Below are 15262 nucleotides of genomic sequence, written 5' to 3' on the forward strand. Positions count from 1 at the left end.
AACCACTTCTGTAGGTTACAGATGAGGAAACTGAGGCACAGAGGGCTGAAGCAGCTTGCCCAAGGTCACACAGCTAAGAGGGGCACAGCCACAGTACAAAGCTCCATTGTCCTGATCCACTTTGATCAACTTGACTAGTTCATATCCAGGGTCACCCTCAGCCTCCCGATGCTTCATGCAAATTAGAAAAGCATGTCCCCTCTAGGGTGATGTAGCCCTAGGCACACAGCTTGGCAGTGGCTTTTATGCAAACAAAAAGGTGTCCCTCTTCTTCTTGGCACCTGCAGATGCCCTAGTTCCTGCCCTGGGCAATGTCCAGTCTTGTAGGCAGAGACTATCTTAAACTAGACTGCAGTCTGATGTGATACTTCATATGACTGAGACAGACAAGATGAGGAAGTGACTGACCCCGCTCCTGGGAGAGATGGGGGCTCTTCGGAACAGGAAGACTTTGTAGTAGAGGTGTCATCCAAATTGGGTTTTGAAGGATGCCCAGGAGTTCACCAGCTAGATGGGAGCTGGGGACAGTTCAGGCAGAAGGAACAGTGTGAGCAGAAGGATGGAGGGGTATCAGCGGCTGTGTTTGGGGACCTAGGAGAAGTTACTCTGACTGGAGAGTAAAGAGAGGCTGTGTGTAGGGGACAAGGGGGATATGGAATGGAGGAAGGTGGGGGATGGGAAGGGACCCCTTGGTCCCACATTTGTCCCCTCCCCCACAGCCCATATGATGGGTTTTTGAGGTGACAGGAGCCCATTGAAGATGAGGGTGCTGAGATGCAGGTGGTTGGGGGGCCACCAAGTGCCTCCTTGCTGCCCCTTCAGGGTCCCGCCCCTTTTGTCCCCGTTGAGGATAGAGTGCCGCACTTGGCCCAGTGTTCCCAGCACACGGCAGGGGCTCTGCTGGCCCCACGGAGCCATGCTGTCTTCTCTCTGGACTGCCTCCCCAGTCTGGCGCCTTCAAGGCCTTGAACCTCCTCTGGGCCACAGGCTCTGGCCCCCACAGCCCAGGCCACAGCTGACTCGGGCCACAGCTGACACTTTCTGAGTGCTTGCTGAGGGCTGTGCCAGGAACCAAGTGCAGGACTGTGCGGACCCCTCACATGGCCCGTTGGGTGGGTATGATGTCCCCCATTCGACAGAGGACGGATGGGCATGGAGAGGCTATACAACCATCCTCAGCAAGAAGCACCTGGGCCCTGTACCTGTGTGGGTGGGGCCAACACCCTGGACAGATTTTGTCCCAGACTCAACCCAGGCAGGGTCCAGCGTGGAAGCTGGAGGCCCCTGGGAGCTATGCATGCCTCACTGGGTCCCATCTGCTTCTCATCCAGCCCTGCCCCACCTCCCGGGAGCTGCTTGGAGGTCCTGGCTATGCCGTGTCACCTGTCACCTGGCCCCAGCAGGATGTGAGCCAGGCTGGCGTCAGCAGGACAGTGTTGGCTGCCTGTGTGCCTCCACTCCCAGAGCCTGGGCCCTCTTTTCCCTGCCGCCAGCCTTGGGGTCCACCCTGGAACCAGGCCTGGTGCAGAGCCCTCACATCCCTGCTCCCCTCCCTGCCCTGAAACGCATTCTACCGAGAAGAGACCAAGATTCAGAATGACCTTACCCACAGCCACACAACTGTGGCGGCAGGTCCTGGTCCCATGGTGTGACTTGGAGGAGTCCAGACTAGCAACTTACCTGCGAGCTGTCTGCCTGGGTGGCTCCCACTCATACCAACTGTCACCCCTGCCACCTCTGCTACAGGGCCTGGGAGACCCCAGGCCTGAGTGGTCTGAGCCTGTGTCCTCCTCTGCACAGCAGGAGTGACGGTGGCTCAGCACGGCAGTGAGGACCCGTGACTCTGAGGTGGTAAAGGGCTCAGCACCGTCCAGTGATACAGCAAGCGCTCATAAATGCTGGCTGTGCCTACCCTGATGATGAGGCTGACGCCCTGGAGTCCCAAAGCCAAGTGGCAGCTTCTCTGGCTTCCTCCCTCCTCCCAGAGGGCCCGGCGTCCTCTCCCTCTGCCCAGGCCAGGACGACTCCCAGAGGACAGGAGAACCCAACAATTCTATTTATTACCAGACACCGCAGCGCCCGTTGGAACTTCGGGGCAGGTGGGAAGGAGCAGATCACACATAGGCAAAGACTGGGGGAAAGAGCCTGGGGACCTGGTGGGTTAGGGGAGCAGGGGGCTGAGGCCCACACTCCTTTAGGAAAAGTCAGAGGCTGAGGCCGCCGGAGCAGGGGCCGCTGTTGGCTCTCAGGGACTCCCGCTGCGCCCTTCTGGGGTCTGGGGTCCCAGCAGAGCTGAGCTGGGCAGGGTCTGGCGACGAGTTTCCCAGACACTCCCTAGAAACCTGGTGGGAAAGTGCGCCCTTGGGCTGGCAGAGGATCCTGGTGGAGAACCCGGGGATGGATGGGCTCTGGGAACTGAGGCTGGGGGAGATCCTGGCCAGTCCTCGCTGGCTGTGAGTCAGTTTCTCCATCCTCGGAAAACCCGCATGCCCCGAGGGCTCCGCGGCCTTTCAGGAGGGGTTGGTGGCGGCCCCGCGTGGGACACAGCCCGGCAGCCCCCGCTGCCCCGCGCCTTCACAACTCCGGCCGCTGAGTGGCCTGCGGGGTGGGGTCGGGACTGGAAGTGGAGGCGTCCAGAGAGCCGGGCCGGGTGGGGGGTCCGGAGGGTGGGGCCCAGGTGGAAGCGGCTCCGTTGCTACGAGCGGCCCTAGCAACGCACCCATTCAGCGGAGACAAAGGCGCTGTCACTTGAGCGCAGAGGCGCCGCCGCTCTCTTGTTCCTGCAGCCGCGGCGCCCGCGGGTGGGGGTGGGGCGGGTGGGGGAGGGGCGCTGGCCCCGGGGGACGTCTGGGCGGGCCTATGGGGGGCGCCTTCAGCCCATTCTGCAGAAGGGGAAGCTGAGACTCTCCGGGACTGAGATGCCAGCCGGGGATGGGGGCCGGTCGGGGCCTGGGATCCCACGGACCCGGGTTCACCTGGCCCTACGTTTACACCCGTGTGGCTACTGCTGTGCCTGGAGTCCCCCATCCGCGCCAGTGGGGGCCTGGCCCTGGCTCTGTTCGGGCTCTGGCTAGCGGCTGCGCCTTTCTGTGCCTCAACTTCCTCATCCGCGCAATGGGTGGAGAAAGGCACCTCCACTTCCCCCTCACTGGCTCAGAATCAGCAGGTGCCTGGGCTGAGCACTGAGCCTGCCCCTGGGAGGAGCCTGGTAAACAGGGCTCTTGCCTTGACTGGAAACAGTCGCCTGGCCGAGGCTGGGGCTGTGTGGGTTTCAGATGGAAGGAGTGTTCCCTGAGGGCAGCGACCAGCGGGCAGGGTCCCCATGGCTCCCCTGGGCCGGGCTGAGCTCCCCAGGCTTCAGTCCTCTCCCTGAGCCGGACCTGGGGTGTCCTCACCCTCCCACAGTCCCCCCTGCCACTGCCCAACCCCTGTCATGCCCCTATCAGCTGGTGACCTGCAGCCTTGGAGGAAAGCACTTGTGCCTCAGCCGGTTTGGAAGGCTCTGGGTCCTAGGGCATCAGGCCGGAGCCCTCAGAGGGTGAGGGGGGGTGCTGGACTTGGGGGGCAGAGAGAGGGGAGGACAGAGGGAGGCAGGCTGTGCTCCTTGGCAGCACCTGCTCAGACTAGGGTTCCATGACCTACTCTCTAACGAAGCTCTCCCAAGGGGTACTGCCTGGTCCCTGACAGGCCCCCAGTGCTCCCAGGGGACCTGTGGAGTGAGGGGAGGGCCTCTGCAATTGTGAGAGGTTGGGTATATTGATTTCAAATCACTTCCATCCTGGTACAGGGGGGCTTAGCGGGTGTCCTGGCCCAAAAAGAAAAGAGGGGACCCGCTGAGGTGGGGACTGTACCTGAAGCTTTGAATGCTGTCAGTTCCACAGCCTGAGGACAGAGGGGCTGTCACAGGGGTGGCTCCCACTCCTTCTGCTGCCCCTTGCCCTGGGGATCCTTGGCTATAGGGGCCTCTGCCAGCTTGCGGCCAGCAGCTCCCCCTCCCTGGGCCCTTCAGCCCAGGAACAGAGAAACAGATCCCGGGGAAGCCCCCATCCCGGCCCTACCCAGGCCTTGTGGCTTCCTGACCCTGCCTGCTGGCCTTGCCAGCCCCCTAGCAGAGCCCTGTGTGACCCACGCTGTCCCAGCCTCACCTGTCTCTCCGGGTTTGCAATGGAGGAGAAGGCTGAGGGGGTTCTAGGGCCATAGGTCCCTAGTGAGGAAAATGCAAACTTTTCAGAGACGAAGGCAGGGAGAGCTCTCTCTGCTCCCCCATCCTGGGAGTGGGGCCCTCAGGATCCAATACTCTAAGAATCCACTCCAAGGTTTACCTCACAGATTAGTAATGAGGCCCAGAGAGGGAAAGGAACTTGCCCAGGGGCACACAGGAGGTGACTGGGAGCTAGGATTGGAACCTCTGGCCTGGCCTCGAAGTCATTCAACCCATGCCCTGCCTCAGAGCCCCGACCTCATTTACTCACCATCTCCAGGAATCCCCCAAACCCTTCTGCATGGAGCCCCAGGGAAGGTCACCCTGGACAAGCCTATGCCTGGGCCAGGCCCCAGGAGCCCGGGTTTCCTGGCAGTGGGAAATGAGTGACAGGACATTGCTCAAGCCACAGGGTTTCAGGGTTTCCTGGGCCCTGGTTTCCTTTTTTCAGATGGACTAAAAGGATCTGCGCTTGTCCTCCCAGCTCTGCCTGAGTGCTGGGGAAACTGAGGCACTGGGCGGCACTCCCACCTGGGTGCTGAGAGTACCTCTGAGAGCCGCGTGTCTCCGGGGTGGAGCCAAGGCTATGGGGCTCCCTCGGGTTGCCTCCCAGGGACCTGGGGGCCTCAGGCTGGTCCCCCAGCTGGCAGGGCTGGCACAGGACTGAAAGGAGAGGATGTGGGGGCTGGGACCTGGCTCTGGGGGCCTCCCGCCCCCACCCACATCCCCAGTGTCCTGAGCACCTCGGCCACCTTCTTCTCAGCCATCCTCTGCAGGGCGCTCCGCACCTGGTGGAACGCTTGGAGGTCAGGTCGGGGACCCTCCGTACCCCTCAGACCCCCCTCCCTGCAGCCGGCGCCCCCAGACTCACCTCCTCATTGCAGGCAGCATAAACCAGGAAGATGTACAGCCCCTGAGGACAGACCCAGCGAGTGGGCGATGCCTCAGGCCTGAGCCCCCGACCCCATCCCCCACAGCCTGGCCTTGCCTGGGGTCCTGGCGCCCCGCAGGGGCAGAGACACTCGCAGAGATACCCAGAGACAGGCTGATGGGCAGTAAGTCGGCCCTGCCCTCGTGCCTGCCTGCGGAGGGGTAGCTGTGGCATTTAGCAGGACGGGGGACCAGAAGGGGTTTTGTCCCATGCAACCCCAACCTTCAGCCTCTGCTCACCAGGCAGCCTCTCTGACTCCAGTCCTCTGTGCCCCACCCTGGGCCTGCCCCATCCTCACCGCCTCGCTATGCTGTGCGGTAGGGTTAGGAGGGGACACCTTCCTGAGGCTCCAAGGTCAAGTCAGGTCCTGGGACAACAGCCCTGGGAGTGCCTTCTCCCTGTGCCTCTAGCTGAGTGGCCTTCACCTCCCTGAGTCTCCGTCTTTTCATCTGGAAAGGGGAGATGAGGCCGGGACTTGGCTCCTGAGGGGATGGGAGGTGCTGCCTGTGAGGGACTCACACAGTGGCTGGGGCGGAGCTGGCTCCCTCTTCCCACACCGTGGGACCAAGAGGCCCTCACCACCTTCCCTGCACCATCACATCTGGGCCCTCACTTGACCCTCGCAGCAAGTCTGTGGCGGGGGTGGATTCATTCTCCGCATTTGATGGAGAGGGACCAGGAGCTGGGGGTGGGGGACAGAGGAATGGGTCCTAAGCTCCAGTGTGGTCCAGCCCTGAGGCTGTCCTGGGATCCCCCCGGGCAGTGTCACAGGCAGCTGCTTCTGTGCTGCGGCCCAGGCAGGAGGGCACAGGTGGGGGCCTGGAATTCCTTGGGGCCTTCCAGCCTCCCAGGGCTGAAAGCTGGAGCCCAAGAGCCTGGCTGGTCTCCCTGGTGCCCAGGCACCAACTGAGGTGATACCATCACCCCCATTCTCCAAGACAGACCCCAAAGACTCCCAGGTCCCCACGCCCAGCCTGTTCTTTCTCTGTAGCCTCTGCACTGCCTTCTCCGTCCCATTTCCTTCTACCCACTCCTCACCACCCAAAGGCATCTTTCCAAATGCCGACCCAAGAACACCAGCACCTGCCTGACGCCCTGCATGGCTCCCAACTAGCCCGGGACAAAATTTGAGCTTTTCTTTCTTTCTTTTCTTTTCTTTTTTTTTTTTTTTTTTTGGACAGAGTTTTCACTCTTCTTGCCCAGGCTGGAATGCAATGGCACAATTTTGGCTCACTGCAACCTCTGCCCTCTTGGTTCAAGCGATTCTCCTGCCTCAGCCTCCCGAGGAGCTGGCACTACAGGCACCTGCCACCACACCCAGCTGATTTTTTTGTATGTAGTAGAGACGGGGTTTCACCATATTGGTCAGGCTGGTCTTGAACTCCTGACCTCAGGTGATCCACCTGCCTCAGTCTCCCAAAGTGGTGGGATTACAGGCATGAGCCACTGCGCCCGGCCAAGTCTGAACTCTTTACGACAGCTTTGAGGACCCTATGCTCTCTGCCCCCCACACTCCCTCCTGCCCCATTTCTCACCAGCCTTACCCCTCATGTCTCCCCGCCATTTGACCCCACCATGCCCCTCCCCCGGCTTAAAACATTCTTTTCCCCCTCTCCATACAGCTGTCAGGTCTTGGCTGAGCGTGACCCCCTCCAGGTGGCCCATTCTGCCTCTGATGAGCTGTTCCTCTGTCCCCACACTGCCTTGACCAAGGCTCGTTTTCTCTCGGCCTCAGTCACGACACACTGTGGTTGTGTGGTTTTAATGTCTGCCTCTCCCTCAGGCTGAGAATGTCACAGAATTCTTTGGCCCTGGGCATCTCCACGTCCCCCAGCGTGCAGGCCAGCCAGGGCACAGGGAGGTGCTAGGGGAGTGCGTGTTGAACAACTGAACAAAACAATGAGCTCACACTCGTGGGATTCCTAGCACGTGCCAGGTATCGTGCTTAGCCTTGGCAAATGTTATGTCAGCCAAACTCCACGATGATCCCATAAGGCAGGTGGGAATCTGATCCCCTTCAGTTAGATGTTGAAACGGAGGCCTGGTGCCACTTCTCCAGGCCTCACAACAAGGCTCTGTCCACCAGGGCAAGTGTGAGCTATGGCTGGTTATAGAAGTGAGGCTTTGCTCTCCCTCGACACAACCCGGCACTGGGGCCAGAAGGATACAAATTACTTACAGAGAGTGAATGAGGTTGGGCAGAGTTTCATCCCTGAGTCCCAGGCCTCCTCCCTGGTCACTTGGTCACCCTCCTAAGAGTGGGATGTACCCAACTTATGCCCAAGACTGACGGAGAGTGAGAGGGGGATAGGGGTGGAGGTGGAGTGCGAGGGGAAGACACAGAGAGACCTCGGTGGACACAGAGAGAGAGAGACCAAAGGAGAGGTGAAGGGAAAGGCTGTGCCTGGGGAGAGGGACTGAGAGAACAGGGCCCTGAGCCCAAGAGGGTCATGTGACTGTCGGCGGCAGGGCCCAGACCCCACTCCTGCCTTCTGAGCTCCTGCCTAAGGCAGCCTCTCCTTGCCTTCACCAGGTGAGCATCCCAAGGGTGATCTGAGGCTGCCTTAGGCAGGGGCAAGAGAAGGTCATGCACATGGAGATGGAGAGGCAGAGATAAAAAGACCAGTGTCAGAGGGCTGGGCAAGGTGGCTCATGCCTGTTATCCTAGCACTTTGGGAGGCCGAGGTGGGAGGATCATTTGAGGTTAGGAGTTCAAGACCAGCCTGGGTAACATGGTGAGACCCCCGTCTCCACTAAAAATACAAAAATTATCCAGGTGTGTAATCCCAGCTACTCAGGAGGCTGAGGCAGGATAATCGCTTGAATCTGGGAGTCAGAGGTTGCAGTGAGCCGAGATTGTGCCACTGCACTCGGAATGAGACTCCATCTCCGAAAAAAAAAAAAAAAGCTAACAAACCAACCAACAAAAAACAATCCGGTGTCAGAGAGACAGAGGAGAGAAGTGGAGAAACATGAAGACAGACCCAGAAAGAGCCAGGTGGGGTCAGTGCCAGAAAAAACATCCATGGCCAGAGGGTGAGAGGGGCACAGGGAGAGGGGGACAGTGACAGAGGGGGAGCCTGAGAGACAGAACCAGAGAAGATTCAGAGACCAAGATTGGGACAGAGAGAGAGGAAAGAATGAGAAGTGACGGGAGGGAGCTGAGACGGTGCGACGGTGGCATTGCCCCATGGCTGTGTCTCTGCCCACCTGAGGGGCACAGGTGAGGACGGAGAGCATCAGGGATCCAACGCCCCATGATGTGAAGAGGGGCACCTGGGAAAGAGCTGGAGGAATCGCCATGGCAACAAGATGCCACCACCTGCCCCACCATGTGACAGGTGGAGAAGCCTCGCCAGGGGCTAGCCAGACTGAACCCAGCCATGAAGCCCTGGGGGGCGTGGGGCTTGGAAGAGGGCTCCCCTGCCTCGTCCCCTCACTGAACACTTCATTTCTTCATCGTGGCCATGGTTTTTCTGCTCTACCAAGGGCAGCTCCACAAATACAGGGGCTTTTTGCTACCTCGTTCCCTGCTGTGGCCTGGCACCCAGCACAGTGCCTGGTACGCACCAGGCAAGCTGTGAATAGCACACGGATGAATGAGTAACTGGGTCCAAGCATGCTCCCAGGGAGCAGCCAGGACCCATCTGCAGTCAGCTGGATGCCCTGTGGCTGAGAACACAGTCTCTGGAGTGGTGTCCCAGCACTGATGCTGCCTCCTGGGGGGCCTTGGGCAGGTGACCCCATGAGGTCTCAGTTTCCCCACTTACAAGGCTTATTGAGAGATAAAAATAGGAGCCTGGCTTGGGGCTCAGAGGGAGCACCCAGGCACTGTGAGTGGCTGTTACCGCCTTGGCTCCCATTCTTCAAGGAAAAGATGGAGGATCCCCAGCTCGGAGGGCACACGGACCCTGGGTGGAGTTTGCACCTGACTTCCTGAGCCTGGCACAGTCCAGCCTGGGCCCTCGCCCACCCACCTTTTGGCCCTGAGAGGGACCCGGGCCGGGAAAGCGGGGAGCAAGAGGTGCAGATGACAGGGAGAGGTGCCTGGCGTAATGGTCCAGGGAGGTCAAGGGAAAGGGAGGGGCCAGGAAGGGCCTCGGTGGGCCTGCCTGACTCCCAGCACCCACCCCCTGGCTGTCACTGCGGTTAATGTTCTGGTCCTCCACAGACCTGCCAATCCCCCAAGAGGGACCTAGTTGGCCCCCTCCCTGACACAGGCCCTGAGAGACCCGGGGAGCCCGGGCCCTTTCCCGAAGCCTCATGAACAGGCCTCCTCACCAAACCTCTTCTAAACGGCTATCCCAGCAGGCCGCAGACCCCAAGCGGGAGGTGACTGATGCTCTGCATCCCCTCCCCAGCTTCCTGGCAAGAACTAAGTGGCTCTGGCACCAGCTAAGGGGCTGGAATTTCTGCCAGACCCTGAGTGTCCAAGCACAGTGAGCCTTAACACCCTCTTTCTGGGCCTAAGCCTCCGCAGCGGGCAGAGGGGCCCCAGGAGCCTCCTGCATGAACTGCTGGTTGATTGGAGGTTGCCTGTTCCCCCCCACACTCAAAACTCCTTCTTAGAGAGAATGTCCCAGTTGCTGTTGAATGTCTCCTATGATGGAGGGCTCACCCGCCGCCCCAGTCCCTGACACCTCGGTCGTCCCCTCCGAGCTTTCATGCATATCAGGGCCTAGTCCCAGAAGATTGGGGCTGGAGGTACCTGAATGGAGTTGAGGCCCACGGCAGCGTAGGCCCAGGCGGGGCTCAGGTGCACCAGGATGCCCACCAGCCAGGTCAGGCCCAGGACGGGCAGCAGGACCAGCACAGGCTTCACCGTGGCCCTGTAGGAGGGCAGGCAGGGCTGACGGGGGTTGGAGGCCTGGGGAGCTCCCCGCAGGGTTCCAGGGAGAGCAGCACCTGTAAGTGCCTGGAGTGGGGTGGCAGCTGAGGGCTAGGGCCATGGCTCAGCAGGACTTAGAGAGAGCCAGAACCTTTGACTGGACTTTGTTGCCCCCTCCTCAGAGACAGAGGTGGCATGAAGTAGGGTAGTGGCACTTGGGAGATGGGGTCCCAGCCCCCAGCCTGGCTGGAAGGAACGGGCTGGTAGCTGTTCAGAGCAGGGGCCGAGGCCTGAGCAGTGGGAGCAGCAGGGATGGGGTCAGGACTCCCTTCTCCCTCTCTAAGGGCCCTGGGGTTCCCTGGCTTTTCGGGGATCCCCCCCAGCTTGGGCTGCCCTGTGCTTGGTGGAGGATGGGTGGGGAAGGAGAAAGCCAGCAAGGAGGCAGGGCTGGGAAAGGAGGCCGGCGGGGTCCCCCTCTTGCAGAGCGTGACCCCGGAGGGCGATGGGGGTCTTTGGCAGGAACAGGGACCCAGGTCCTCACCCTGAACTTGAACTTCTGGAGCTAACCCTGAACGTCTGGGGCTAGCCCTGATTTGAGGGTCTCCCCTACTTTGTCTCCTGTAGGCTATCAGTACCTTCCGTAGACAGTGCACCCCTCGAACAGTGGCTGATGTCCACAGCTCCCTCACACGGATCAGTGACCATCCCCACATGTGACACGCATGGGTGCATGGGTGCATAGGTGCATGCTGACACAAGTTGACATGCCGGAGCATGTGTGACACAGATGCAGGGACACATATGCACCCACATACTCAACACAGACTCGGGCACGGCCACACGGCCACGCTCTGGACACAGACTTGCACGTGCTCTCGCCCGGTGAGCCTCATGCCTGGTGCCGGCTGACCCTGCACTTCCGGCTTCCTCTTGGCCCCCCTGTTCTGGGGCCTCACCATATCTGGGTCCAGATCTGCTCCTGCAGGCAGGGCTGTGGGCTCAACATGCGGGCACGGCGGCGGGCGCTGGACACGGTGACCATCACCACACGGGCCAGGATGCAGGTGTTGGCCTGGAGACCTGGGGTCAGTGGGTGAGAGGCCTTCCCCGTCCCCAACACGCCCCTCCCCTGCAGGTCCCCAGCTCACAGTCAGCACGAAGAGCACAGGCCCCACGAAGGCCCAGATGGCATATGTGTGCACATTGAGCCAGCAATGTCCGGGGGCCACGTAGTCACGGGGGAGCATGGCCAGGGTGACTGCCACAATGCCCACAGGCACGCCTAGGGGAGGGAGAAGGGGGTCCAAGGCCGGGTCACCTGCTCTTTCTTCTCCAGGACCCAGAACCGCGCCCGCCGAGCTGCAGCTGTCCCCTACTGGAGGTTGTACTTGGGCCACTGGGGAGGTCCAAGGAGCAGGGCTGGGGGCTCTGATACTGTTGGGGTGGCATTGGAGCCACAGTAGTTTGGGAGTGGGGAGAGCTGAGGCTGCTTTGGAAGCTACAGCTGGGCGTCTCCAGAGATGGAGGCTGGGCAACTGGCTGGCTTCAGATTTGGGGAGATAGCACTGTGGATGGAGAGGGGAGGCTGGGAAGTGGAGACGGATTATGAGGAAGGGGCTTGGGTAAATTGGAGGTTAACAGGACTGAGGAAATTGAGGTCATGTCAGAGATGGGTGCTGGGTGATGCTGGGTGCTGGGTGATGCTAAATGCCGGATGCTGAGTGGTGCTGGGTGCTGAGTGCTGAGCGTGGGGCCGTGTTAGATGGCAGGGTCGGCCATGCAAGGTACAGCTGGGGAGAAGAGAGTGCGGGCGCAGAGCAGGCCTCACCCCAGCCTGTGGCGTGGTAGAGCCGCATGCCTGGTCCCGGGTGCATGCTCACAGCTACCACTTTCCTCCACAGCAACAGCCCCTCCACCAGCATCCAGGAGAATGCCGCCAGAAAGAGGAAGTGCATTGCGACTGTGACAGCCACACATGCCACCTGTGGGAGCGGGGGAGAGTGGGGATCCCCACCTAGGTCCGAGGTCAGACGCAGGTGCAGGCCGGCCCCTCAGCCCTGTGCCCAGCCTGGCCTTGCCAACCCAAAGAAGTGTCAGCGGGTGAGGCCTCTGGGCAGCAGCCTGGGCCCCGCTCCACCATTTGGAGCCTTTCCTCCCTGGGCCCTGCTCCTCCCCAGGGAGGTGGAGCCAAGTGAAAACGGTGGGGGGCAGGGGGTCACCCTAGAAAAACCCACAGGCACTTTCCCAGGCTGCCCTGGGCTTCCGGCCCACCCACTGACCGCCCACCTCATTGGCCTTGGCCCACTCGCTGGTCATGAGGAAGCCCTCTGCACAGGCCAGGGAGAAGGTGAGGTTCTTGTGGACTGTGGTTCGCTCCGACTTGGGGACCCTGGAGAGGACAGAGGAGTCCGTTAACAAGACCACTGCCGGTCCCCACACTCCGCAGGCCCCTGTCCTGCCCGGTCCCCTGTGCCTGGGCAGGTGGAGGGAAAGAAAGCAGCTCCACAGGGGACCCTGCACATCCTAAGGAGAGGCTCAGACCGAGGTTCTGCCGGGACCAAGGATGGACACCCGACCGATGGGGACATGGAGGCCTGAGCGAGGCGGGGAGGGCCCAGGCCGCCAGGCTACGGTGGTGAGCTCTCCTCACCCGGCCGCCAGGAAGAGCAAGAAGGTGGTGGTGAGGGCGCAGAAGGACACACCACAGCCGACAAATGAGAGAGTCCTCAGCAGCGACTCCTCCTCAGGGCCTCTCTGTGTGGAGGGACAGAGAAACCCCCTGGCACCACCCAGACCCGACCCAGGCCAGACCTCGCCCTGCCTGGTGACTGTAAGGCCCCCCATGCCATATTCACGTCTGCAGTGCAGCAGCAGCCAGCAGGGCCCAGGCCTGCACACAGTAGGCATTTAACAAGCAGGTGTGAGCATGTCCTTCTCTCCTGCTGGCTCTCCCTAGACTGACCCCAACTGGCCCAGATTCCACCGACTGGACAGCTACTAAGAGCGCTGACCGATGTGCTCACGGGGAGGGATCCTAGGGACCATGGAGTGTCATCAGAATGGGGCTGTGGGTGGATCGTTCGTGATGTGGAAAAGCATCCACGCTCTGACTTTTCTTTTCTTTTTTTTTTTTTTTTTTTGAGACAGAGTCTCACTCTGTCCCCCAGGCTGGAGTGCAAGTGGCGCAGTCTCAGCTCACTGCAACCTCTGCCTCCTGGGTTCAAGTGATTCTTGTGCCTCAGCCTCCCGAGTAGCTGGGACCACAGGCACGGGCCACCATGCCCAGCTAATTTTTGTATTTTTAGTAGAGATGGGGTTTCACCATGTTGGCCAGGCTGGTCTCCAACTCCTGACCTCAAATGATCCGCCTGCCTTGGCCTCCCAAAGTGGTCGGATTATAGGTGGGAGACACCATGTCTGGCCTTGACTTTACAGGAAAAATGCATTTGGTAACCTGTTTTTCTAACGTGCCCCTCAACATGCCAGGTGACCCCAGCATTCCTGAGGCTCAGGTCCCATCTCACCTGACTTCTCAGCAAGTGACCACTCAGGGCCCCTTTCCAGCTCCAGTGAGTCCAGCCCCTCCTGATGTCCCCTTAGAGTTTCCCCTCAACAAGCTGTTTACAATTTATTATTTACTCATTTATTTTTAGACAGGGTTTTGCTCTATCACCCAGACTGGAATGCAGTGTGGCATGATCTTGGCTCACTGCAGCTTTGACTTCCTGAGCTCAAGCAATCCTCCTGCCTCAGCCCCCTGAGTAGTTGGGACTATAGGTGCGAGTCGCCATGCCTGGCTAATGTTTGCATTTTTTGTAGAGATGGGGTTTCGCCATGTTGCCCAGGCTGGTCTTGAACTCCTGGGCTCAAGTGATCAGCCGCCCCAAGTTCTGGGACAACAGGTATGAACTATTGCGCTCAGCCCTGTCCCCCACAATCTATGACAGCTGGCATCCCTCAGAGGCTTCTTCTTACTACCTATTGGCTCTTCTCTTCACCTCCAGCTAAGGACCCCCCTCCTGACACCCGCTTCCCACCAGGCACTCACCTGTACTTCATAGATTTGCAGCAGGACGGCAAAGCTGGTGCTGTGGTTGCAGAAGCAGGCGGTGGAGTCCGGGTACAGGGCAGCCACGGAGCAGCCCGTGGTGGCCCAGGCACCCCCTGTATATGGGCTTGGGGGATGGGGAGGGAACAGAGGGCTCTTGAGATAAGGTGGACAAGGGGGTGAGGGGCCAGGAGCAAGCAGGGGAAAGGCTCTCCGCAAAGCCTGGGGCCCATCACCGCCCTGCCTCTAACCAGCTACGTGACCTTGGGGAGTCACCGCCCCTTCCTGGGTCTCAGTTTTTCACCTATAAAATATGCTTGAAATTCTTAGGATGGTAGGAGGGCGGGGCTGATACCAGTGATCGCTGTTTATCAACATCATTAATTACTGAGCCACTGGGACCAAGGTTCCCTACCTCAGCTAAAGATCCAGGGCAGGGAGCCGGGCTAATCCCTGGAGCCTGCTCTGCTCCTTCAAGAGCCCTAGGGCCCTGGCCTCAGATAGATCAAGTTCAACACCCATTTGACAGATGAGTCCCTTCCTAGGCATCTCACAGAGTGAGTGCTTCCTCCTGCACATACTCTCATGACAGGGAGCTCACTACCTGCTGGGTAACACATCCTCCTGCCCCAGCTTGTCCTAGAGCTGGGAGGAGCCTGGAGTCACCCTGAAAGGCAGATGGTGAACGGAGGTCAAAACCATGTGTAAGTCTTGCCTCATCCCCAAGCAGAGTGGACATCTTTTTAAAAAATCATCTTAAAGGCTGGGTTCGGTGGCTCACTGTAATCCTAGCACTTTGGGAGGCCAAGGCGGGTGGATCACCTGAGGTCAGGAGTTCGAGACCAGCCTGGCCATCGTGGCAAAACCCTGTCTCTACTAAAAATACAAAAATTAGTTGGGAGTGATGGCGGGCGCCTGTAATCCCAGCTACTTGAGAGGCTGAGGCAGGAGAATTGTTTGAGGGACATGGAGGTTGTATTGAGCCAAGACTGCACTACTGCACTCCAGCCTGGGCGACAGAGCAAGATTCCATCTCAAACAAAACAAAACAAAAACAAAAAAAACCTGGAAATGGAAACTAACCTGATACTGTAGTTCCAGAAAGCACAGACAGGCTCCACCAGCTTGTGACGGAAGGTCTGGAGGCAGGAGACAGGGACAGGGCAGGTGCATGAGCGTGGATTGAGCAGCACGGTGCAGGTGTGAGTGTGGATGGGAAAGGAGAGAGACCAGGAGAATGGAGGGACGCCAAGG

General features: G+C 59.8%; 1 protein-coding gene and 1 pseudogene across 7 annotated transcripts in view; both read right to left on the minus strand.

Annotated features, from left to right (window-relative positions):
• Positions 1-2033: 2033 nt before the first annotated feature.
• LOC144335132 (uncharacterized) lies at positions 2034-3027 on the minus strand (annotated as a pseudogene).
• The window catches only part of ADGRD2 (adhesion G protein-coupled receptor D2), a 28858-nt gene continuing 15629 nt past the window's right edge, over positions 2034-15262 (minus strand). For 4 of the 7 annotated variants that reach the window (XM_077968008.1, XM_077968010.1, XM_077968009.1 and 1 more), the window contains 12 exons: positions 15092-15147; positions 14009-14135; positions 12611-12714; positions 12247-12349; positions 11789-11942; positions 11109-11242; positions 10917-11032; positions 9841-9961; positions 5073-5114; positions 4945-4989; positions 4750-4864; positions 3737-4204 (listed from right to left, as the gene is read on the minus strand). In XM_077968008.1, the coding sequence (XP_077824134.1) occupies positions 3954-4204; positions 4750-4864; positions 4945-4989; positions 5073-5114; positions 9841-9961; positions 10917-11032; positions 11109-11242; positions 11789-11942; positions 12247-12349; positions 12611-12714; positions 14009-14135; positions 15092-15147 (1368 nt within the window). In that variant the 3' untranslated portion in view covers positions 3737-3953. Of the gene's footprint in view, positions 4205-4749; positions 4865-4944; positions 4990-5072; positions 5115-9840; positions 9962-10916; positions 11041-11108; positions 11243-11788; positions 11943-12246; positions 12350-12610; positions 12715-14008; positions 14136-15091; positions 15148-15262 lie in introns of all 7 variants that reach the window. The other 3 variants (XM_077968012.1, XM_077968013.1, XR_013405583.1) reach the window with 2 other exon arrangements.

Source organism: Macaca mulatta, chromosome 15 (genome assembly GCF_049350105.2).
Source record: "Macaca mulatta isolate MMU2019108-1 chromosome 15, T2T-MMU8v2.0, whole genome shotgun sequence".
NCBI classification, from domain to species: domain Eukaryota; kingdom Metazoa; phylum Chordata; class Mammalia; order Primates; family Cercopithecidae; genus Macaca; species Macaca mulatta.